Genomic DNA, 24571 nt, shown 5'->3' with positions numbered 1-24571 from the left:
TCAATGTCCCTACCCAGGCCTCTCTGCCAAGCCAAACGGACTTTAGTATAATGATTTTCCCTGTATTTCATGGACAACTTGTAGATATCAGACACTATCCGGGTCAGTGACTTGGCTTTTATTACGTACCTGAGTGGCGCCAGATCCGGCGGTTCGATCAATCAATCAATCAGAGTACTTGTAAAGCGGGCTACTTACCCTGAGGGTCTCAAGGCGCTGAGAGGAGGGGGTGCCGCTACTGCTCGAAGAGCCAGGTCTTGAGGAGTCTTCTGAAGGCAAGTAGGTCTTGGGTCTGCCGTAGGTGGGTAGGGAGGGTGTTCCAGGTTTTGGTGGTGAGGTAGGAGAAGGATATACCACCGGAGGTTGTTCGTTGGATGTGGGGGACATCGGCGAGGGCGAGGCTGGCGGGTCGGGGTGTAGAAGTTGAGTCTGCTGTTCAGGTAGGCTGGTCCGGCGTTGTGGAGTGCTTTGTGTGCGTGGGTGAGGAGCTTGAAGGTGATCCTCTTGTCGACGGGGAGCCAGTATAGGTCTCTCAGGTGGGGGGTGATGTGACTGTGGCGGGGGGTATTGACGATCAGTCTGGCTGAGGCGTTTTGGATGCGTTGTAGTTGTGGTAGGTGTTTGGCTGGGATTCCTGCGTAGAGTGCGTTGCCGTAGTCCAGTCTGATGCTGACGAGGGCCTGTGTACATAACAGCTTTGGCGACCAGTCCACCCCCCTCACCTCCAAACCAAAGCCCCCCTCCGACATCCTTTGCGCCTGGAACCCAATCAACACTGAAGACACCATCCGCTTGATGAACTCCATCCACTCCGGATCGCCAACCGACCCATGTCCCCACCACATCTTCAACAAAGCAGACTCCATCATCGCACCCCATCTCCGAGATGTCATCAACTGCTCCCTCAACACTGCTACATTCCCGGAAAGCTGGAAACATGCCGAACTCAGCGCTCTCCTGAAGAAACCCACAGCAGACCCCACCAAACTTAAGAACTACCGCCCCATTTCGCTCCTCCCATTCCCTGCCAAAGTCATTGAGAAAACCGTCAACAATCAGCTCGCCGCCTTCCTCGAATCTAACAGCTCCCTCGACCCATCACAGTCCGGCTTCCGAGCCAAACACAGCACCGAGACCGCCCTCATCGCAGCCACAGACGACATTCGAACACTACTTGACAACGGAGAAACAGCTGCCCTCATCCTACTGGACCTCTCCGCAGCCTTCGACACAGTCTGCCATAGCACCCTGATACAACGCCTCAGCAACGTCGGGATACAAGGAAAAGCACTGGACTGGATCATCTCGTTCCTCGCCGGAAGAACCCAGAAAGTCCGCCTCCTCCCTTTCAGATCAGAGGCCACTGAAGTCATCTGCGGCGTACTACAAGGATCTTCACTCAGTCCCACCCTCTTCAACGTATACATGAGTCCCCTCGCATCCATCGCGCGCCAACACAACCTCAACATCATCTCCTACGCAGATGACACCCAGCTGATCCTCTCCCTCACCAAAGACCCAAACACCGCCAAAACCAACCTACACGAAGGGATGCAAGAAGTAGCCGAGTGGATGAAGAACAGCCGTTTAAAACTGAATTCAGACAAAACGGAAGTCCTCATCTTAGGATCATCCCCCTTCGCCTGGGACGACTCATGGTGGCCACCGGCCCTGGGCATCGCACCCAAACCAACGGACCACGCACGTAACCTGGTCTTCATCCTGGACTCCTCCCTCTCGATGACCAGACAAGTCAACGCCATCTCATCATCATGCTTTAACAACAGACAAATTACAGAAAAAACTCCAACGCATTCAGAACGCCTCAGCCAGACTTATCTTAGACATCCCCCGCCAAGCTCACATATCCGGTCACCTGAGAGACCTCCACTGGCTCCCTGTCAACAAGAGAATAACGTTCCGTCTACTCACCCACGCACACAAAGCCCTCTACGACCTAGGACCCAAATACCTCAACACGCGCCTGACCTTCTACACCCCCACCCGCCAACTACGATCGTCCAATCAAGCCCTCACCGCGATTCCACGCATCCAAAGATTCACCATGGGAGGAAGATCCTTCTCCTACTTAGCGGCCAAGACCTGGAACTCTCTCCCCACCCACCTCCGCCTTACACAGAACCACCTCTCCTTCAGAAAACAACTCAAAACTTGAATATTCGATAAGTAACGCTTCCCCCCCCTCCCTCAAGCGCCTTGAGACCCTCTGGGTGAGTAGTGCGCTATACAAATTCTAACTTGACTTGTGTCACCGTTCTTCTTGTTTTGGTCGGGATCCACTTGTAGATCCTGCGGAGCATGCGGTTCCAACAACTCACTACTCCGGATATGTAGTAGTGCCTGCCGTGTTCTATGAAACTGAAACCTAGTGAGGGGAGTCACCTCCGGTGCCGCGCCTGCGATCTCATCCCATGTTTTTTGCTGTGGTACCATCAAACAAATCCCCTATTGTCGACACCCCAATGGCATTTAGAGCACTTGTCACTCTCTTTTCCCTACACGGTGGCACCACTCGAGTAGTGTGAGAGGAGAGTACAGTATAGCACCCACCTGCAACTTCAGGAGATGTTGCCAGGCATGTACGGTAGTGTTTACAGAATCTAGGATCCCAGTCCTGCGATCCGCAGCCATATACACCAGGGCCAGTAACGGAATAGGGGACACTACCACCTTCTCAATTTGCAAATGAGGCGTGTTCGGGGTGCCATGAGTCCAGTGATAAGCATGCGTGTTTTGCGCCACCCATAAATATAGGTCTAGGTCGGGGCGTCCAGGCCGCCCATGCTGTAGGGCAATGTGAGGACTTTCCAGCTGACCTGCACTTGCTTACCCGCCCATGCCAATTTCAATGTCAATGCAGTAAGCGTACGAAAAAAGGTACCAGGGAGAACAAGTGGGAGATTCGTGAAGAGAAACAAGAACTGAGGTAATATCACCATTTTCATAATTTAGACCCTATCCATTAGCGAGAGCCCGATCCATTTATGTATCTCTTAGTCTAGTCTATTGATTGCAACCCCGTAGTTTTCTCTGAACACCACCTCAGAATCCGTGTTGATCTTAATACCCAAGTACCTCACCGGTTCCGTCGACCACCTCAGTGGATAGTCTGGTTCAATGGGGACAGTTGCCGGTGTAAGGGGGAATATAATTGATTTTGGCCAATTTACCCCTAGGCTGGACACTGCTCCGAACTTCACTACCTCCCCTACAAATTTCTATCAGGGTCGTGCACATAAAGGAGCGTGTCATCAGCATGGGTGGAGACTATCAGCTCGTAGCCTGAGAAGCGTATGCCACGATATCTATGGTATTCAAGTAGTGCGCACGCCAACAGCTCCGCCACCAGTGTATACAGTATCAGTGACAGGGGGCAACTCTGCCTCGTGCCTCTAGATACACAGAAGGGGTCCGTTACCAAATTACCTATTTTGACCCTGGCCTTGGGTGAGTTGTATAAAACCCCCATCATCTGCAGGAAGAAACTCCCCAGTCCCATTCGCACCAAGACATGGCTCATAAATGGCCATTCGACAGAGTCAAAGGCTTTCTCCATGTCTAGGAAAACCGCCACCGCCTGCACCTCGGGTCGAGTGTGTTGTATTGTTCCGAATACCGTACGCAAATTATAAATGAGGTTTCTTCTCGGTACAAAACCTGCCTGTTCTGGTGCCACCAAAAGTGGCACATGGGGGGCTAGCCGGTTCGCAAGGATTTTCGCAAAAATCTTTGTATCCACATTGATCAGGGAAAGTGGACAATAGGATGCACACTCATCCAAAGGCTTCTCTTGTTTCAGTATAGCAACTATGATTGCCTCTCTCATCGAGGGAGGCATATCACCACTTGCGCATGTTTCGTCAAACAGAGTAAGCACGTGCCGCACTAGTATATCCCTGAAGTCTTTATAAAAATTAACCGTTAGACCATCCACCTCCGGCGCACTACCCGATTTCATTCCCACCAAGGCTGTGAATATTTCCTCCACTTCAAGCAGCCGCATAAGGAATTCACGGTGCAAGTTCGTAAGCCAAGGTAATTTAATATGCCTCAAATAATCTCCCCCATGCAAAGAATAGAGCGTTGAGTAATATTGTCTGAACCTCTCAGCTATGGCAACCTCCTCCGTCAGAGTGTCTCCCTCAGCCGATTAAATCTCTGCAACTACCGTTTGTTCTCTCCGCTGTTTTAGAAGTTGGGCCAATACTGCGCGCGGCTGCTCCCCCTCACCGAACACACGAACCGTAGCATATTTGCCCATGTGTTTAATTTCGGCGTCAGCCACTTCTAGGTACTCCCCATCCGTGCTTGAAACTCTTGTGTAATGCTATCATCCGCTCCGGCTAGAAGCCGATCTTCTAATTTGACCAGTGAACCTTCCAAGTCCACCAGTCATTTTCGTAGCGTACGGAGGACCCTCAAGTGCTTCGTCATCCCTCGGATATATACTTTGAATGTCTCTCAGACTACATGGAAGTGGTCCACCAACCCGATGTTGCGGGCAAAGAAGGTCTCTATTTCTTCTGCAAGCTCAGCCTTAAAGGCAGTGTCGAGCAAAGAATAGGGTGGGAATCGCCATGTAAATGAGAGGATTACTTTCTGTGGAGAGGCTAGGGTCAAAAGTAACGGAGAGTGATCCGACAATGTACGCAGTAGGACCTCACAAGCCTGCATCTTAACCTGTAAAGGCCTGGCTGCCAGCCAGTAATCTATGCGGGTATGTAGGTTATAAAATGCCGAATAATGCGTGTACCCTCCCTTGTCTGGGTATCTCTGTCGCCACACATTGCACAAGTCCACCTGTATCATTATATCCGCGATAGTGCGCACTGCTGCTGTAAAATACCTGTCTGGACCTCCAGACTGATCATGTCATGGATTCAATACTAAATTAAGGTCACCTCCCCATAGTTGTGGCCCCTCCCCGCAGCCTCGTACTTTGTCAAACACAGCTGTATAAAACTGAGGGTTGTAGTTTGGTCAATATATATATACCACCAAGTCCATACCCTTGCCCCTACATCTCAAGATTGCATAGCGCCCCTCCTGATCAGTTACTAAAGGCTTGAGTTTAAAACCAGACATGGGATTAACCCAGGTGAGCACGCCTCGTCCATGTGTGGTAAAACCTGCAGCGGGGAACTTCCCTGCAGCCCCTACTGTGCAGCATGGAACTATTAAGAGGAAGGTGTGTCTCTTGTAAAAGTGCAACATCAATGTCATGCCTGGACAAATAAGCCAGTACCTTCCTGAGCTTTCTATGGTCATTTAGACCCTGTATGTTCCAAGTGAGTGCTCGGAACCCACTGCGTGTTACCCTATGGTTAGACTCTCTGGGATTTGTCATGAGGGTGTGAATTACTTGTGTAGAAACTGCTGCATAACATTGGAATATACTGCTACGTGCCTGTCCATGGTGATGCTAACAATTTGAAAAACATTACATATCATCAGGCTCAATGCCCCCCTCCCCCCACCCACGTCAGGCCATCCCCAACAATGCCATGGCGGTTTTCCCCTTCAGGTCCCCCAAACATCATAACAAATTCACATTTGATAGTAGAACAACTGTAAAAGGTAAGAATAAACCCAGGTTGTGAGCACACTCGTGGGCAGATGTTGCCTATCCTTAATGTAACTCAATGCTATGAGACTAACCGCCCACTACTGTCTGCCATCCAACCCATCTAACACATTAGGAATAAAAGGGACTAGAGTGACCTAGTCTGGTCTACAAGCATCCTAGCCCATGCCCTCGCCTGCCCCAAAGAACGTTATCCCCCACTAACATGAAACATTACTCGCCGTGATGTGCCTGCCACCCCACCTGTACTACTTGTGACCCCCTGTCACTTGCCCAACTGCAGAAGGTCAACTATGTTCTAAAGGCCCCCACAAGACCACCACCTCCAGGGTCCCTCTTATCTGCCAGTCTGTGTAAGGCAGTGCCTATTCTTGCTCATTTTGGCTGCCTCCGGTCGCACCCTCCAATCCGTTCTGCTCCAGTCCCCTGCATCGCTCTTTCAACCACTCCTTCAGTGCTTTCTGCAGGGCTTTAGGGTCTGTGAAAATCCATGATTTATCCTGCCGGTTCGCACGCAACCGTGCAGGATAAAACATGGCGTAGTCAATATTCAGATCTCTCATCTGTCGTTTAAGAGGCGCAAATTGTTTCTGGGCCTCCTGTACACGGAACGTGAAGTCCGGGTAAAGCGAAATAGCTGATCCCTTGAACTGTAACATTTGCTTTTCCCGCGTGACTCTCAAGGCTGCATCGCAGTCCCTATAGTTAAGGAGTTTTGCTATAATTGGTCTGGAAGGGGCCCCCGGAGTTGGTTTCGGGCCCAACGAGCGATCTGCTCTCTCCACCACGAACATTGCCGAAAAAGTCTCTGCCCCAAGCAAGGTGGTCAGCATCTTTTCAACAAATAACTTCATGTTTCCGACCTGTGTGGACTCTGGCAAGCCCGTAATTCGGATGTTGCACCTGCGACAGCGGGCCTCAAGGTTTTCCGCCTTATCCTGCAAAGTTTGCAATGCCCTGTTCATCTGTTTTTGCGTGGCGTTCCTTTCCGTCCGGGCCTCCTCAACTTTGGTAACTCTGCGTTCGGCCATGTCCATCCTTTCCCCCTGTTTGTCCATTCTTTCAGACATCCTATACGACAGCGAATCCACCTTTGAGTCTAAGGCCGTCAGGCTGTCCTGCAGACTTTTCTGCATAGCAACTAGCATCGTGCGAATGTCGCCCCCTTCTGCACAAGCTCATCTTCCGGTGTGTCACAGCTCCCTTCTGAGGTCGCCTCTCATGTCCTGGCCTTACGCTGCTCGATATTGAGCTTTGGTTGGGCTTTTTCTACTTTGCCCATCTTGTGGTTGAAAGGACAGCACGTGGCAACCCACCTGCCGCAGCGCCGGACAGCTCAATCGGGATTCTCCACAAGCAATTGCAAGCTTGAACATCCTAAGAAGCATCTCAGTCCACCTGAGCTGCAATTAATGGCTCACAGCTCGCTACCACGCAGTCCTGAACAAGTGTTCCTGGTACTCCAGCCTTGATGGCAGCAGACAGCTGTGCAGCAGCAGAGGGTCTCTTCCACCGATAACCGCCTCCTCCCCAGCAGGAAAATAAATCCCTCCGCTGGGGCACCTCAGTGCGCAGGCCGGTCCCCAGTTGGATAGTATCATCTTGGATTTTCCTTGAGGTGCTCAGTGCATGCTGCCAGAGGTGGACCGCACTCCCAGTCAGGCCAGTGTCTCCAACCTGGCAATGCCCTGGCACGTGGCGCGTTGAGTGCTCAAGCCGCTTGCCCCATATCTCCTACGCCACAATCTGGGTCTCAGTGCGCCTTGACAGTGTGGCCTACCATGCCAATGCCCATCTGGGGCCGCCACCCCAAGCGAGCTGGTGTTGGCCACCCACAAATAGTCCAGTGTGACGCTCCTCTGATGCTCTGTCCTCCGCAGCGCCGTTCACGGCGGGCACCTCACTAGTAGACCTCTGACCCGAGGTTGCACCCAGAGTACTCGCCAGCAGTCCTCAGCGCCGAACCCAGGACCGTTCGCTTCTCAGTCCGCAGTGCCCAGGGCGGAGCCACGCGGTCAGCGTCTTCAGCGGCCGACCAGATTCCCTCCAGGGAGCCGGGGAACCAGAGCAGCTGCTTCTCCCCCGCCGCGGCGATCAACAGCCCTCTTGGCCGTCATGGGGCGCCAGTCACCTCAAGCTAGCCTACAGCTCCTGGCTACGGCACTGCCATGGCACTAAACAGAGCGTTTCTCAGGGCGTCTGGCGTAGGCCCACGGCGCTGCTCGCCTCTCCGCCTTGCAAGCTGTGCGGAGGCCGTTACAGGCGCCTTTCGCTTATTTCAGGGTGTTTGTCCTGTAGCACCAACATTACGGAGCACGGGGTAATAGGCAGCAAGCAGAAAGTCTTTCCTAATCACAGGATTCCTGACAAATATTCAGACGGTTCGGCGGAGCCTACGGGTTAGGCAGCCATCTTTGGCTTAGGCAAGCTCCGCCCCCCCAGATACTCACTAACATTATCTATGATTAAGCAATCTCTCACTGTGTGATGCATGCACATCACACCTTGATCTCCTACCAGTAGCATGTCATTATCAGGAGGGTAGTATATCAATCTGAATAACACCGAATCGTCAACTCACTCTCATTTTCCTTTACAGTTTCTCCAGTGTTGAAAGCAGAATGATAGACAACAATAGCATCTTTGAGGACTGATGGGTCAACTATGAACCAAATTTCATATACGTTGCCCACTGAGGCTAAGTATAATGCCCTGAAAAAAACTCTTGACACATGGTGTAGTGGCATTTTAAGGGGGTCAAATGTCGACCTAATCACAGGGTTGACTTTTAATTTTTAATTACATTTTTAACCGTACCCTTCAGGGAAGGGGGGACAAAGCTATCATAGTGCACCCAAGAGGTATTTTCAATGTTTTCTTGTACCTCTGTATACACTAAGAAGCTGGCATACTTTCCCTTTTCCTCTTTCCTACTGTCCCAACACCCGCACAACCCCTCTATCGTGGCGTTCCTGCCATTGAACACTCCAGGAGCTCCACTGTTTTGCAGGGTTGCACTCAATGCACCCCTGGCGTTATGAGGAGCCCAGTGATAAAGCATGCCACCAGGCTGAGCGTCTCCCATATTATGGTTCATTTCTTAGTCTCACAACCTATCTCATAGGCCCCTGTTGGCATTCCAATCTTATTCTCAGTAAACGTCAAAGGCTCAATCATAATAACCATAATATGAGAGACACTGGTATACGGATAAGAAGACATGGATTTTAACGGGTTTTCATGCACCAGTGTGAATAAACAGCAGATGGCCATTAGGCTGGGTACAGATGATTGGATACCTGAAGATGCCCTGAAAAAGTCTCGAAAGAGACGAAACGCACTGGCTAATTAAAATTATTTTGAGATTATTGAAGGTTTAAATAAAGAATTTTTCTAATGAAACAAGAAACTTGAGGATGAATTTTGTGCAGCCCATGCTTTCACAAATGGTATACTACATTGACATGGAAGAAAAATTGTGTGTGCCGGTCTCTCTTGTGTAATTTTATTAAGGGGCATACCCCTGTGAGGAAGATTAAGAGACTGGTCTTCCTGATCAGAGCATCACATTAGTGTAATTAAATTCAGTACAAGTGACAGGTGCAAGTTCTCTTGCCCTAGTCTCTATTTGTAAATCACTCAAAACAAGTTATGTTAAACTTTATGTGTAATGGATTGAAAAGATGTTTTCGTTGATCTGAAAATGCTGGGCGGTCAAAAGTACATGTTTTAAATCGTGTTCCCATCGGCACAGCGATGGCGCAAAGTTGAATCTTTCTTTGAATCTACCAGTTTGTCTATAGAGGTATTCAGTCTTCCTACCAGGGACACTGGAATTCTGCAATTCTGCGGCTGCAACGTTTTTTGCCAAATTATGGATTTGCCACATTCTTCACATAATCCATCCTCTCCTGCAAAAAGTTTTTGTTTCTAACTCAAACAGATAAAAAGTTACAAAAAATATGGCAGCATGTATTTTTGCACACTGGAAGGTCCTTTGTGAAGGGTGACTGGTCATCTCTCAGTTGCTTATTGCTCGATTTGGGTGTTCAATTGGTGCTAATGAGGTGAAATCTTTTCTCAGTGAGTATTTTCATTTGTAAAAATGACAAAATAATAAAGTAATTCTGACACAAAATGGGCTGCATTTCGCCGCATAATTTGCCATTGCTTGCCGCATAATTTAGTCAACCACAATGCATAATTTGGCAACATTCTGCTGCATAATTCCAGTGGCTCTGATTATGTTTCAAGAATGAGGATTTTGAGACTGTTGGTAACGTACCATTTCTGACACAGATCTATACAGTTTTACTTTTGTACAATATATGCTGTTCAGAGTATAACTTAATCGTTGAGCATCGTTTTGTAGAAATAGTCTTAGTTGTCCGGGAGACTGTTTGAAGAAGCTCAATCCTGCACTCTAGCCTTTCTAATGTCAGATTGAGGTTTACAGAGAAGGTAGTTTTTTTGGGTTGGTTCCAGGGAGTCATAATTTAATAGCTCTCTCAAGGGGCCACTTGTGGCATGAATTACAAAATATGCCAGTGAAATATTTTAGCAAAAGATTGAGCATATGTACTAACCGATTTTAATTCCAGCCTCAGTCCCTAAACTGGGACTGCTGAGCGTACTGCACAACATTTTAGTAAGATCGTACCCTCATATAGGTTCATAAAGGGACATTTATAACTCAGGGTGTAATCGACTGCAGAGGATAGTGTTGGAAGATTTTTTGATTTATAGATATACAATAAATGCATAAAGTGTCTCTTCGCCATTGATCTTATACAATGTGTTTAAAGCACCAGAGTGGGCTAGGGCTTTATTACCTATACATGAGAAATCATATATGTTTATAAGGTCATGTGAGAATATTCTACCATGGTAGATGTCTTCACCTGTTCTAATTTCTTAAGCCCTGAATACCACCCAAAGGGTTTGCAATATTTCCTACCCTTAAAAGCAACCACATTAGTTTTAGATATGTTAGTTTTGGGGAAATTCTTCCTCGTGTGTCGATGTAGGACATTAAGATTAGAGTGGGCTAAAGAACGGTGATGGATCAAACCCAGATCTGTTGACTGGGTGTGAGTGTTTGATTGGTTCAGATGCTCCGTCCATCACCACCCCCTTTTGCACCGCTTTGTTCGCCATAAGTTGGCAGGGTATGCTCAGACGTGAGTCCCTTGCTCACTTTGCCACTGGATTCAAGCAAGCCTGGCTGAAGACGGCTGAAATGCCAGAAACCAGTCCTAGGAAGCTTGTTTCTGGTCCAGGGAAGGCATGGCTTGGCAGTTCGGGATGGACTGTTCCCATGAGGTACAGGGTCAGACTGATTTGCATATGGCCATGTCTGAACTGGGGTGGCAGAGTGGGCTAAAGAACGGTGATGGATTAAACCCAGATCTGTTGACTGGGTGTGAGTGTTTGATTGGTTCAGATGCTCCGTCCATCACCACCCCCTATTGTACCGCTTTGTTCGCCATAAGTTGGCAGGGTATGCTCAGACGTGAGTCTCTTGCTCACTTTGCCACTGGATTCAAGCAAGCCTGGCTGAAGACGGCTGAAATGCCAGAAACCGGTCCTAGGAAGCTTGTTTCCGGGCAAGGGAAGGCATGGCTTGGCAGTTCGGGCTGGACTGCTCCCATGAGGCACAGGGTCAGACTGATTTGCATATGGCCTGGCCATGTCTGAACTGGGGTGGCAGAGTGGGCTTAAGAACGGTGATGGATTAAACCCAAATCTGTTGACTGGGTGTGAGTGTTTGATTGGTTTAGATGCTCCGTCCATCACCACCCCCTTTTGTACCGCTTTGTTCGACATAAGTTGGCTGGGTCTGCTCAGACGTGAGTCCCTTGCTCACTTTGCCACTGGATTCAAGCAAGCCTGGCTGAAGACGGCTGTAATGCCAGAAACCGGTCCTAGGAAGCTTGTTTCCGGTCCAGGGAAGGCATGGCTTGGCAGTTCGGGCTGGACTGTTCCCATGAGGCACAGGGTCAGACTGATTTGCATATGGCCATGTCTGAACTGGGGTGGCAGAGTGGGCTAAAGAACGGTGATGGATTAAACCCAGATCTGTTGACTGGGTGTGAGTGTTTGATTGGTTTAGATGCTCCGTCCATCACCACCCCCTTTTGTACCTTGCTGATTTGGGCAGCACCAACTAGTGGAGATGCCCGTCCCCCTGTCCAGACCCTACTTTTGATGGCAGGACAGGCGGGAAAATTAGCAAACAGAGCAGGAGTGCCCACCTTAGCCTGGCACACCCCTAGGGTCACCAGGAACTGAGGTGAACCCCTCTCTTAGAAATTCTCCATCTTGAAGTGGAGAATTATGCCCAATAGGAACAGATATGTGCCCCTCTCCCGAAGGGGAAGGGGCACCCAACGGGTGTAGTCACACTAGGGGACAGTAGTCATTGGCTACTGCCCCCCTACCTCAGTAACACCCTTAAATTTAGCGTTTAAGGGCTCCCTGAACCTTGTTCCTCAGATTCAGTGAACCACAGAAGAAGACGGAAGAAGGCCGCTACTGGACCAGGAACTAAACCGCTGCAGACAGAACTCGGCAAGAACCCCGCCACCTGTAGCCGGTTCTACAACTGAAGCTGCTGCCTTTCCTGAAACACTGCAAGGTCTCCACGAAACCCCAGAGACCTTCCAGCCTTCAATCAAACGCTAAGATCCTCCCTTTGGAATAGAGATTCTAGTCCCCAGCGCCCACCGGCACACAAGTGTAGTGTTGACGTGACTCACTAATGCAAAAGAAACCCAAGACAGCAGCAGAAGAGGACCAACACTTGTGTCAACGAGACTCTGCCCTGCCAGGAGAAAGCACTGCAGCTGGACGTCCTCTATGACCCAGAGGGATCCTCCCAGCTCAACGACCCAAGCTGTTCACAGTCCCATTCCTAAGAGTCTGTACCCTCCTTCAAGTGGGCCTGTCGGCCCCCTCCTGCCCTGTCTGCTCACCAGCAGCCTCTCCGAGATGGCTCAACATCGGCGGAACTCCTCCATCCCCTGTGCATCTCCATCCCCTCGATAGTGACCGGTGGGCTGGTCATGCCTCCCTTCAACCTAAAGTGACACGCTGACAATGACCAAGGAGGTACCAGTGATGGCGGTCTAAAGAATCCCTACCTCCATTGCTTTCTGATGTCCGGGGAGGGGTGGGGGGTGACCATCATTGCTGGTATTGATTACCGCAACGTAGATACTGAACCTCAAACCTCTTAGGGTTCTACCAGTCTCCATTGACTAGCCTTGGTGAACTCTGCACTAGGTAGCCCCAGTGCTGCAGATGGTGCAGTACCTACCCTAAACTGACCCTTGCCCGGTGCCTGTCTAAACCCCTGAAGACCGGAAAAGTACGTTGTGTACTTACCTGCTGATGTATAACACTGTTTTTACTTCCTTATGATTGCATTGCATCCTATCTGTTGCATCTGAATGTCTACCTGTTTCGAGTACCCAGTAGTACTGTTTCTGATTGACAAGTACGAACGTATTTCCAAGACTGAACAGCATCTCATGCACATGCAAAGTATTGCTTGATGCTATAAAAATCTATTGCCAGTAATTTGAAAGTATTGCATAAAAGTGTACTTACCTGTAAGTTCACCTTGGTTTCTAGAAATAAAAGTAACTAAAGTAATATTTTTCTACAAACATTAAACTGCAGTCAGTACTTGACATGTATAAGTATGTACACCAAATGCATTCAGACTACCCTCTGATAAGCCTAACTGCTCAGCTCAGCTGCCACTAAATTGAGAGTAAGGTATTATCTACTTTAACCTGTGCCATACCTTTGGGGACTTACTGGACTCTGTGCACACTATACCTCTCTTTGGTATAGTATATACAGAGCCAGCTTCCTACAGAGGCCATTTGTGGGTAAATGTTAGTCAGAGTCCCAGTGAACAATGCACATTATGACACCCCTTTTTGAGGGGAGTACCACCTAAATACATGACAGAGGTGTCTAGTTACTACATTCACTTTAGTGAGCATTTGTTTGCCTTGACACTGTAGATTCTTAACTAGAGTCAAGCAAGTGTAGTCTGCTTATTGTATCGAAGAAACGCTTCCCTTTAGCAATATTTTATATCACAATAACTTCACAGCAGGACACAACTCATTGGGAGTAATACATGTAACAGGAAATGGCGTACGAGAAAGGAGCCTATAGACCTCACCTCCTTCAAGACATCACTGAGCCACTACCACGGACTACTGAAAGAGACAAAAAGGAATGCCCTTGCTGACCGCATCGAAGCCAGCTCCAACCATAGCAAAGAACTCAAAGTTCAAAAAAATATTTATTTGGCCTTAATAGGCCTTAAAAGGATAAAAATAATAACATATTAGCAATAATCAATCCATTAATACAAGATTCCTCCGGATTACGTAAGACATAAAGGTTGGCAAGTACTGGAGCCAAATAATTCACAAAACTTTATAGATTGAGTATCTATATGCCTAAAATTACGATTTAAATAGGCATGTTTAAAGACTAATAATAAATAATTATTTCGACTAAAACTAAACATTAACAAAGCCAGTGGTCAGCTAAAAAACATAGAGTCGACATAATTACAAGCCCAAGGATTTTCTAGTTCTTACAGCTAATTTGAAAAATGTGCTAACCCAGAAGCATATGTCAGGGGAATTCAATAGTTAGATATGTTACAAAGCTTCTCTGCATCTGCAATGCCCCATGCTTTTTAGTAATGCTTGAGAAAGTGCCTATGTAAAAGCTAAGAAAATTACAAAAGAACATTAAATGCAACAATGATTGTTCGCTAACACTGTCACAAGGGCAAGGCAGGACAGGGCCCCCCACCAGGCCTGGCTCACTATTTAAACATACACAAAGAACTCTTCAGCATTGTGAAGGAGTTCTCCAATCCCTCAGCTGCAGAAACAACATCACCCCCTCCAAAGAACTCTGCGACAGAATGGAGTACTTCTTCCGGAACAAGATATCCATAATCTATGAACACTACGAAACCCAACCCGCCATCTCCAACATCCCCAGCCTACTTGCTCCCACAGACGCTAACTCCACCACAGGATCACCACTTGGAATCAGGTCATCACACAGAGCACAACTGCCATCATGCTCTCCCCCCAATCAGGAGCACCCCCGGACTCCAGTCCATACCACATGCTCAAATTCAGGAACAGAACAATCAGCACCAAGCTCACAGCCATTTTCAACACCTCCATGACCTTGGCCACCTTCCCAGAAGAATTGAAACACACTGAAGTCAAACCCCACCTTAAGAAACCATCCGCCGACCCCAAGGAGCTCAAGACCTAATGGCCCATCTCCCTGTTCCCCTCTCCATCCAAAGTCTTCAAAATGGCCATCAACCGCCAACTCACGGAATACCTGGAGAACAACGATCATCTGGACTCTTGCTGATCTGGATTCCTCACGAACCAGAGCACTAAAACTACCCAGATCACAGCCACCATCGATGTCAGAACCCTCCTAGACAAGGGAGAAGCAGCCTCCTTGATCCACTTCGACCTCTCAGCTGCCTTTGACACCCGCCACAACCTGATCAAGACGATTCATCAAATCGGAATCCAAGAGGATGCCATCAAACAGATCACATCTTTCTTCACAGGAAGAACACAGAGAATCCGCCTTTCACCTCAGAACCCAAGAACAGCACCTGTGGCATACCTCAAGGTTACTCCCTCAGCCCTACAGTGTTCAACACCTACATGACCCCCCGGGTCAACATCATCAGAACCCATGGACTGAACATCATCTCCTATGGAGCCGACATCCAGCTCAACCTCTATCTGAAGACACATCCACCACGAGGGACAACTTTTGCATGTGCAGGACCAACGTTGCAAATTGAATGCAAAACAACTGCCTCAAACGTAACACAGACAGGGCTAAAGTACTAATCTTCGGGAACAACACCTCCCTTGGAATGACTCCCGGTGGCCTGTTGATCTGCGACTCTCACCCACTCCTACAGACCACACCCATAACCTCGGCATCATCCTGGACAGAAAACTCACCATGAAGAAATAGATTAACACAGTCTCCTCTGCCTGTTTCCTCACTCTCCTCATGCTCCGTAGGATTTTCAATTGGCTCCCAGTCACCACCAGATGCCCCAACACTCAAGCCCTCGTCTTCTGCCACTTGGACTACGGCAATGCACTCTATGTATGAATCACCCTACTCTTTATTTATTTGTTTGAAGAGTTTTATATAGCACTGGCTAGACCTTGAGGTATCAGAGCACTTTACATGAGGAACATTGAGTTACAAGATACAATCTACATCTGTTACAAGTGCATAGTAAAAACACAGGCAAAAAACTATTTTGAAGTAGTTCGTCACAGGGAGACACAGCGGGGAAACAAGGAGAACTGTGCCCAATGTCCGGCTGGGTAGGTGACAGCCGAGGGGGAAAACCAGGGCCAATCTCCTCTATAGCTGTCAAGCAGCTCCACCGGACATCAGCCATGTTTCTCAGGTCTCCGAGGTCAGGGATAACAAGAATAACAGTTTTGCATAGTTACATTTAGTTATAGTTGTATAGACAAACATATAAGCACAAGTCCCCAATGGAGGATGCATAAAAATGGGGAGGGGAGTAGAAACAGGGGGATGGGAAGCAGATCAGTTCTGGCAGACCGGCAGGGGAAGACAGGTACCTCATGGAAGCCCAAAAAGATTAGAGTAAGCGGACTCAAGCCCAAGTGGGGGTCACATAGACACTAAGGGGCATATTTACGTCTTCTGGCGCATCTCTGCAAATCAGCAGGGATGCGCCAGATCCGATACGTCATGCAATTCCCTCCTTGCTCCACCACAGATGCGCCGCATTTACAATGCGGTGCACCATGGTGCAAGGAAGGGCAGATGCGTGACGCATCATGTGGTGTACGAGCGGCGCATTGCTGGAGTCGCGCCGCAAGCACGACCCAACTCCAGCAATGCTCAGGGCCGCCCAATACTTAACATGCTGCGTCAGTTCTTACGCCTGCTTCAAGCAGGCGTAAGGAATTGACGTAGCAGCGTCGCAGAAGTGCCTGCGTGAAATCTTGTAGATTTCACGCAGGCACTTTTGCAAGGCACACAGGCGCCGGAACGCCCACCCTGCGTGGGAACGCCCCCATTGCGGCGCTGGGCTTTATAACGTGACGCATCTCCCTAAAAGAAATTCCACTGGCTTCCCGTCCACAAAGGATTCTAGTTCAAGATGCTGACCCGCAACTTCACAACAAAGCACCAGAATACACCAATCATCGCCTGAGCATCCACCAACCCTCCAGACACCTGCTCTCCACTTCCCTCTCCATCACTCACACCCCCTGCATCTGCCGAAGCAACAAGGGAGGACACTCCTTCTCCTACCTCGCCGTGAAGTCCTGGAATGGCCTACCCTTCCACCTCCAGATCTCACCCTCCCATCTGGAATTCAGAAGGGGACTCAAGACCTGGTTGTTCAACTGAGTTCACCCGAGCAGCGTGCTCTAAGCACCTGGGTACCCTCGCTGGTGATTAGCAGTGCTCTGTAAATCCCGATTGATTGAGGTGGCTTCATGACATTGCTCTTAGGGTATAACAAACATTGTTATATCCCCAACAATAAATAACCATTGGCGCTCTTTAGATACTTTTGGAGCAAACACTGATGAGGGCAACTGAAACAACTACATTTCCTAACATCACTTTACCACCGGTATTTCGGTTGAGTGCTGATGCTGTTCATGCATGTGAAGCAGCGTAATTTTGGATCCTTCCTTACACCTCACAGAAGTGCATTATTTACATGTACTCGACAATATGTACACAGTGTGCCTTAACACTAATAATGTGAAATGTAACATGTAGTTTCTATTACAACCATCCTCACAACAGAAACACATTCCCTATAGAAACTAGAGATGTATTCATATACATGTGCTCTAATGTTTTCATAAATAATATATAGCATGTAGTTCTCATTCACTTTTATATTTGCATATTCTGAGTTATATTGCATTTATTGAAAGTATAACATGAGTGTAATAACTTTTTCTTGCAGGTGTCTTGTCGAGGCTTCATTAATAGAAGTCAGGAGGACAATGTATTCGTTATAGCAAGGCTGAGAAAGAAATATTGGCAAGAACATGACGATCTAACATGTTACAAGAAAGCCTCCTATTCAGCACGGACCAGGAGTGGAAAGATGAGGCTGAGAACGACTGTCCTAGCCGAGATGCCGGGAATTGGGATCTATGTTCCGAAGCACCTGAACAATGTTTTATCATTGGATAAGGAAGATATGATCGCTATAACACCATCTGAATCTCATGCTTTCCCTATATTCTGGTGTTCGCACAGTTCACTGTCCTGACAGATTATTTTTAACTTTGAGAGGTACAGAGCTGTCTGCTTCCGTTATTCTTTCTTGAGTGTGGTTTTATGCTGCCACATATTCCCTTCTTTGGAATACTTCTGCAGGAGTGTCCTCAAAGCTGACACATTTCTACATTTCCTGAACCTTTTTAGACACCTATGCCTAGAACTGTCCCTACCCTAAGTTATAGCTGAGAGTAGATGATTTCAATTGTTCTAAACCCTACCTAGACTTTTAGCTTGATGATTTTAAAGCGTATTCATGTTTAGTGAAGAGAATCAGAGTGTCCTTAAGAAACACTGAATTTCCTGGTCTTCCCTGTGTAGCAAAATTGGTTACGGGAATGTTAATCTGTTCAATTGAATGTTAACTCATTTTTGTCTCAATCAGTCTACTACAGTCCAAAAGTTCAAAATAGAAGGAGAAGCCGGAGCCGGATAAATCTGCTCCAGCAGATGTTAAGCATTAGATGGTAATATGAACAACAACCTAAGAAATGTTATGTTATGTTATGTTAAAACAATCTCTATAGCGCGCAGCTGCCCCAGCAAAGGGGCGTCCCGGCTCACCTGTTATCCTGACTTGATGGGGCCAGTCTACACAGAAGAGATCTCACTATCTGGAGGTAAGCCTATCATACCTCCATACACATTAGGACTGTTTTTCAGTTCCTGTTAGATGGCATGATAGATGGTGCTTTGGGTTCCATAACAACAATATCCTGAAATGTCTTTTCATACATGTTACATCAAGATAGCCCTCATGGTCCACCATATGAGTTGACTGAAAATCTTCACCATATTTGTGATAGGGGTGTTCCTCCTTACATAAATATAACGTTTACCCGTTACATGACATTGATACACGTTTGAGTGGATACTGCAGCATCATACACTATGTTGTTATAACTGTACTGCATATTCAGTAGAGGTTCACACCTTTGCATCACATAAACATATCACCTATTTACCTTTATGCATCACAGTTGGCATTTGCACTGTTATTCCTGGATTATAAGTTTTGAGAAGACCAATTTGGGCAAGATACTCTCTAACATTATCTGTGGTTAAGCAATATCTCATTGTATGATGTACACACACGTTGTGTGCTACCAGCTGCATGTCACTATCACAGAGGTAGTATTTCAATGCGAATTGTGAAAATTATTGAATCTAAACTCTCTCATTTTTCTACACAGTTTCTCCAGTGTGTGAACAGAATGATAGGAAACAATAGCATCTCTAAGGATTGAAGTGTCAACTACTAACCAATTTTCATATACTCAACCCATTGAGGCACCTTCTAAACAGAGCAGCGTTACCTATTTGATTGTCCTGAAGAAAGCCCTTGAGCACCCAGAATAGGAGCAATTTAAGTGGCTGAAACATGTCAATCATATCATAGGGTTGAATTACTCACCTGGTTTTTAACCATTCTCTTCAGGGAACAGGAATAAAGCGATCACATTCCACCTGACATGTATTTTTACTGTTTTCCTGTACTTCTGTCACACTAAAAACCGGGCATCCTTCCACCTTCTCTTCTTTCCAACACCCACACAGCGCCTCGATCATAGCACTCCCATCATTGAACACTCCAAGAGCTCCCCTGTTTTTCCAGGTTTGTAGCCCACACCTCCGGGACCGATAAAGCATGCCACCAGGCTGGTGTGTGAAGACTTTCATACTGAAAAATAACATCTTCCGTACAGTTAGATGATGATTTGAACAATTAGGTGCTCTGTGGCATGGAGCCTCATCTCCAATGAGGTCGGTGTCAGAAATCTGACAGAGGGTTCTGTCGAGAGGGAGAATTCTGGTGTTGGCAGTTGCTGTGCCAACGCTGGTGGCTGAGGTGAATATAATAAACCTTACCTGAAGAAGCTTCGTGTCATCTCATCGTTAATTTATTTTTTCTCACAGGGTACCCTGAGTTTAAAAAAAAATAATTTATGTCTTTGAGAACATGCCTGATATTGAATCATCTTTCTTAGATCTTGTGTCGTTCAAGGTTTGTGTGCTTATCACTAATTGCATTATTTAGATATTTTATATATTTTAAAAAAAGACTGATTTATGGGTTTTTCTGCACGAAAGGCCAGCGTGTGTTCAGCAGAACCCTTAACAAACCTGGTCTTACACCTCTGCCTCCAGCACAGTCTGGACCACACTTCCTGCTTTGTGGTTACAGAGTGTTAACACATCAGGCAAATGAAGAAAGCCAGGTTCAGCAGTATTTGAATTGTAAAATAAATAGGGAACCTACACTTTTTTCATATATTGGACTTCTTATTTCTCTGCTTCTTTTCTTCTATATCTGGTTAGCCTCTTCTACTCTGATTGTTCCTCCATGAGGTTTTGATCATTTTCACTGTTTCAAAAAGCATTCTGTAGATATATCTAATACATTGTTGAAAGCCTATTGCCAATGACGTGTGTGCTTCCTCGTTTCGATGAGCATTAATGCAAGTCACCCACAGCTCCTTCCTCAGTTCGACCTGCATTTCCCTTTGGTGAGGAGCTCTGTGCTGGCAACCACTCTGAAGCATCAGTGTCCACAGATCTCCCTGAGAAGACCATGGAAGATGCTGGGAATAATCCAAGCGTGTCCAGTGGCCTTTGGGTTGAGCATGTTCTGGTCCCCAGCCTGTTCCTTGGAGCCTGTTTCCTTGTTGGGGTGCCAGGGAATGCCTTTGTCATTTGGACCATACTCTGGAAGATAAAGGAGCGCACTCTCACCCTGGTGCTCATCCTGAACCTGGCGATAGCTGACCTTGTGGTTTTGATAACGCTGCCACTCTGGATCCACTCCCTTGCAAGTGAATGGCTCTATGGGCTCTTTGCCTGCAAGCTCCTCACCTACGCCATCTACTGCACTATGTACGCCAGCGTGTTCTTACTCACGCTGATGAGCATCCAGCGCTTCACGGTTGTGGTCTATCCGTTCACTGCTAGAGGATGGCAACGGAGGAACACCATGTTTGGAGTAGTGTTGGCCATCTGGGTCATTGCTATAGGGTTTTCCTCGCCCGTCTTTCTGTTCCGCTCAACTGTAGAGATCAACGGGACTCTGGCGTGCAACACCTGGGTGTACGCTTCGGACACGCAGAAAATAACCAATCTACTGGTCCAGCTTCTAATTTCTTTCGTGATCCCCTTCTTGACGCTGATAGTATGCTACACCTTGATACTGAGAAGACTCAGGCGCCTTAAATTCAAGGGGAAGAGCAAACCTGGCAAACTGATCGTCAGCATGATTATTGCATTCTTTGTCTGCTGGTTCCCATATCACATGGTGAACGTGTTGATCGTTTCTGCAATACTCCTGAGGTCCTCGAGCCCAGAGACAGCCAGGGCTTTGGAGCACACTGTGAAGACCGGGGAAAACATCTCTGGCGCTCTCGCCTTCCTAAGCAGCTGCTTGAACCCAGTTCTCTATGCATTCGCCGCTCGCAGTTTTCAAGGAGGTCTGAGAGGGACCAACTTTGCCAAACTCTTTGGGCAAATGGACGAGGAGATTGTGGAAAAAAATACAAAAGAATCGCATATCTCATCTGTTGCTACAGATGTACACCTACAGGACGTGTAGCGTTTCATTATCCTGTGAGTTTTCTGATCACATTGCTCCTTAATGTTAGAATTTCTGTAAAAATGGTTTAAAGATAAGAATTTTTGTAGGGTCCCCTGATGATACATATTTCGCAAGAGGGGAGACTGGTCAAATGTATAAGGTGAGTCCTGACAGTATGCATGTGCAGTTTGTCATTGAATACACACAAGAAGCAGAATGTCTTTTAACACTTATGCAGGCTTTTAGAGATCACTGACTGCTCGTAAATGACATCAATGTGTTGGATCTGGGGACTGGAGTTCCTCTCAGCAGTGCAAGCTTGCCCAGGAGTCTGACTGATTCAGAGAGGAGCTCACACTCCATATACGGGTAATCCATAGAATTCTGCTGCAACTGCCCAGAAGAGTGTCATTGGAAATTGGAAATTATGCTGAAACCCCCCTAATAAAATTTTATTTAAATAGAAATATACATGTAAATGTAAATGTGTGTATATATATATATATATATATATATATATATATATATATATATATATATATATATATATATATTTATATATATATATATATTTATATATATGGGTATATATATATATATGTTTTACTTGTTTTTACCTGTCTTCAGATGTCATTCACATGTTTTTACCTTCTGTCATCCCCGTATTCCACCGTGTTATATTTATATAGCAATTGAACTGCCCTATTATTAGGATATGTTTTATTAGTCAAATTTGTACTAATTGTATTTTACAGTTATTCTGGTGGATTTGCACTTGCATCTTAAGTTGTGCCCGTATATATGGGGGGCGTGTAACAATATGGAGGAAGCGACATGAGTCTGTCTTCTATGTCTCTGCATAATCACTAGCATGCTAGCACTTTAAAAGGGGTACCTCACCTGCTCAGCGCTTGTCATGTGATCAAGGCCCTTCGCGGGCTGAAACGCGTAATGGTCGGTGCGGTGTTTGGGCTACAATAAATAATATTGCACCATCATTGGGTTTGTCTCGTCTTTTGCTGAAACTGCTGCCAAGACGTTTTCTGCCTCATATATATATATATATATATATATATATATATATCTATATCTATCTATATATATATTCACTGAAAAAAAACATAGGTTTCAGGCCTTATATAGTTAGGAATTAGCATTTAAAAAAAACCCTTTGAAATTCACTGAAAAAACCATAGGTTTCAGGAGTTATATAGTTAGGAATTAGCTTTTAAAAAACCTTTAAAATTCACTCAAAAAACTATACATTTTAGTGGTGTTATAGTTAGCTGGACATTTTACTCATACAAAACCACTGAAATTGCTCCTATATAGTTAGTTGTACTAACTATATTTCGCGCACCCGCAATCCACTGCTGATGATGTCACATATTAGATCATTCATGACATGGTCAGTGACATCACTGATGACATCTCAAATGACATCACTGATGACATCACTGATGACATCATCCAGTGAATGTGGTTTGCTTCGTTATTTTAATATGCATTATATATATAGCAATTTGCATTGAAGAATAAGTGGATATATATAAATAAATATTTGGATGGAGGATTTAGTAGCAGTGTAATTGACTGTTTACTTGACCAATTTATAATGTCTCACTAAATATAGTTGATAGTGCCTAATCTGTGTGAATATCTGTATCACTTTGTCAGTTGTTGTGTAAACTGATTCTACAGTTGGTTACTAGCTATGTGAAAGTCTATATTAGTTATTGCTTAGTTAACTGAGTATTTGTATGGGAGTGTGAAAGTGTGTGTGGTTCGGTGGGGGGGTGTGACTGTCCAAAGATGTGTGAATAGTTGATTCAGTAGATATATGAAGTTAAAACTACATGTTCTAACAGTTGTTTGGGTGAGTGAATCTCTTTATGGGTGTGGTGATGAGCAAATATATTTCTCAATGGTACATGTCCAACAAACTAGAAAAATAAAAGGCAGTGTATGTGTCAGTTGGTGTATATAAATTAGTATACATAAGACACAATGATTGTGTGAGTGACTGTATGGATAACTGTATACTTGTAATAATGATTTTATAATTCACTAAGTATGACTTACTGTCTAAATGAATAGAAGAAGTGGTGTTTGTATAAGTGTTTTGCTAAGTAAATATGTAAGTATGATCCATTGTTTGCATAAGTGAGTAGGATGACTTCATATGTGAATAGGATGCGTGCTGTTGTTTAATGTCGATATAGATGTATAAGTATTTTTGATAGTGTTCTATTGTTCATTGACAGCATGTATGAGTGAATCCATAGGTAAGTGATTAGATGTGTGTATACATCTATGAACCACTGAGTGGATTTTTAGATACTTGTATTGCTGTGACAATGGATTTAAATATGATACTCTGTATTTTACAAAGAGTGATGAAAAATTGTAATAGTGTATGAAAAGGTGTATGTGATTGTCACATGGATGATGTCATCAGTGATGTCATCAGTGATGTCATTTGAGATGTCATCAGTGATGTCACTGACCATGTCATGAATGATCTAATATGTGACATCATCAGCAGTGGATTGCGGGTGCGCGAAATATAGTTAGTACAACTAACTATATAGGAGCAATTTCAGTGGTTTTGTATGGGTAAAATGTCCAGCTAACTATAACACCACTAAAACATAGTTTTTTGAGTGAATTTCAAAGGTTTTTTAAAAGCTAATTCCTAACTATATAACTCCTGAAACCTATGTTTTTTTCAGTGAATTTCAAAGTTTTTTTTAAAATGCTAATTCCTAACTATATAAGGCCTGAAACCTATGGTTTTTTCAGTGAATTTCAAAGGTTTTTTAAATGCTAATTCCTAACTATATAAGGCCTGAAACCTATGTTTTTTTCAGTGAATTTAGGTGTGCCATACTTTTGTCATAAGTAAGACTGTTAGCGCTCTAGTTGTTCTTTAGAACACTCTGGGACATAGTTGGGCTACATCTGGCTGATATTTGGGCTACATTTGTTTTTTTTTGTCTCTGGTGGCCATC

The 24571-nt window shown here is 45.8% G+C and overlaps 1 protein-coding gene across 1 annotated transcript; it reads left to right on the top strand.

Annotated features, from left to right (window-relative positions):
* The first annotated feature begins 20524 nt into the window (after nucleotides 1-20524).
* LOC144798710 (leukotriene B4 receptor 1-like) lies at nucleotides 20525-21869 on the top strand. Its single transcript, XM_078669718.1, has one exon. It carries the CDS (start codon nucleotides 20568-20570, stop codon nucleotides 21576-21578), a length of 1011 nt encoding a protein of 336 aa, XP_078525844.1. The 5' UTR covers nucleotides 20525-20567; the 3' UTR covers nucleotides 21579-21869.
* Nucleotides 21870-24571: the final 2702 nt, after the last annotated feature.

This window comes from Lissotriton helveticus, chromosome 12 (assembly GCF_964261635.1).
Source record: "Lissotriton helveticus chromosome 12, aLisHel1.1, whole genome shotgun sequence".
Lineage (NCBI taxonomy): Eukaryota > Metazoa > Chordata > Amphibia > Caudata > Salamandridae > Lissotriton > Lissotriton helveticus.
Note: the sequence above shows the minus strand (reverse complement) of the source record. Positions and strands in the feature narration are given on the sequence as shown.

Excerpts from the sequence above, each read along its gene's own strand:
- LOC144798710 (XM_078669718.1), top strand. The coding sequence starts at position 20,568 with ATGGAAGATGCTGGGAATAATCCAAGCGTGTCCAGTGGCCTTTGGGTT.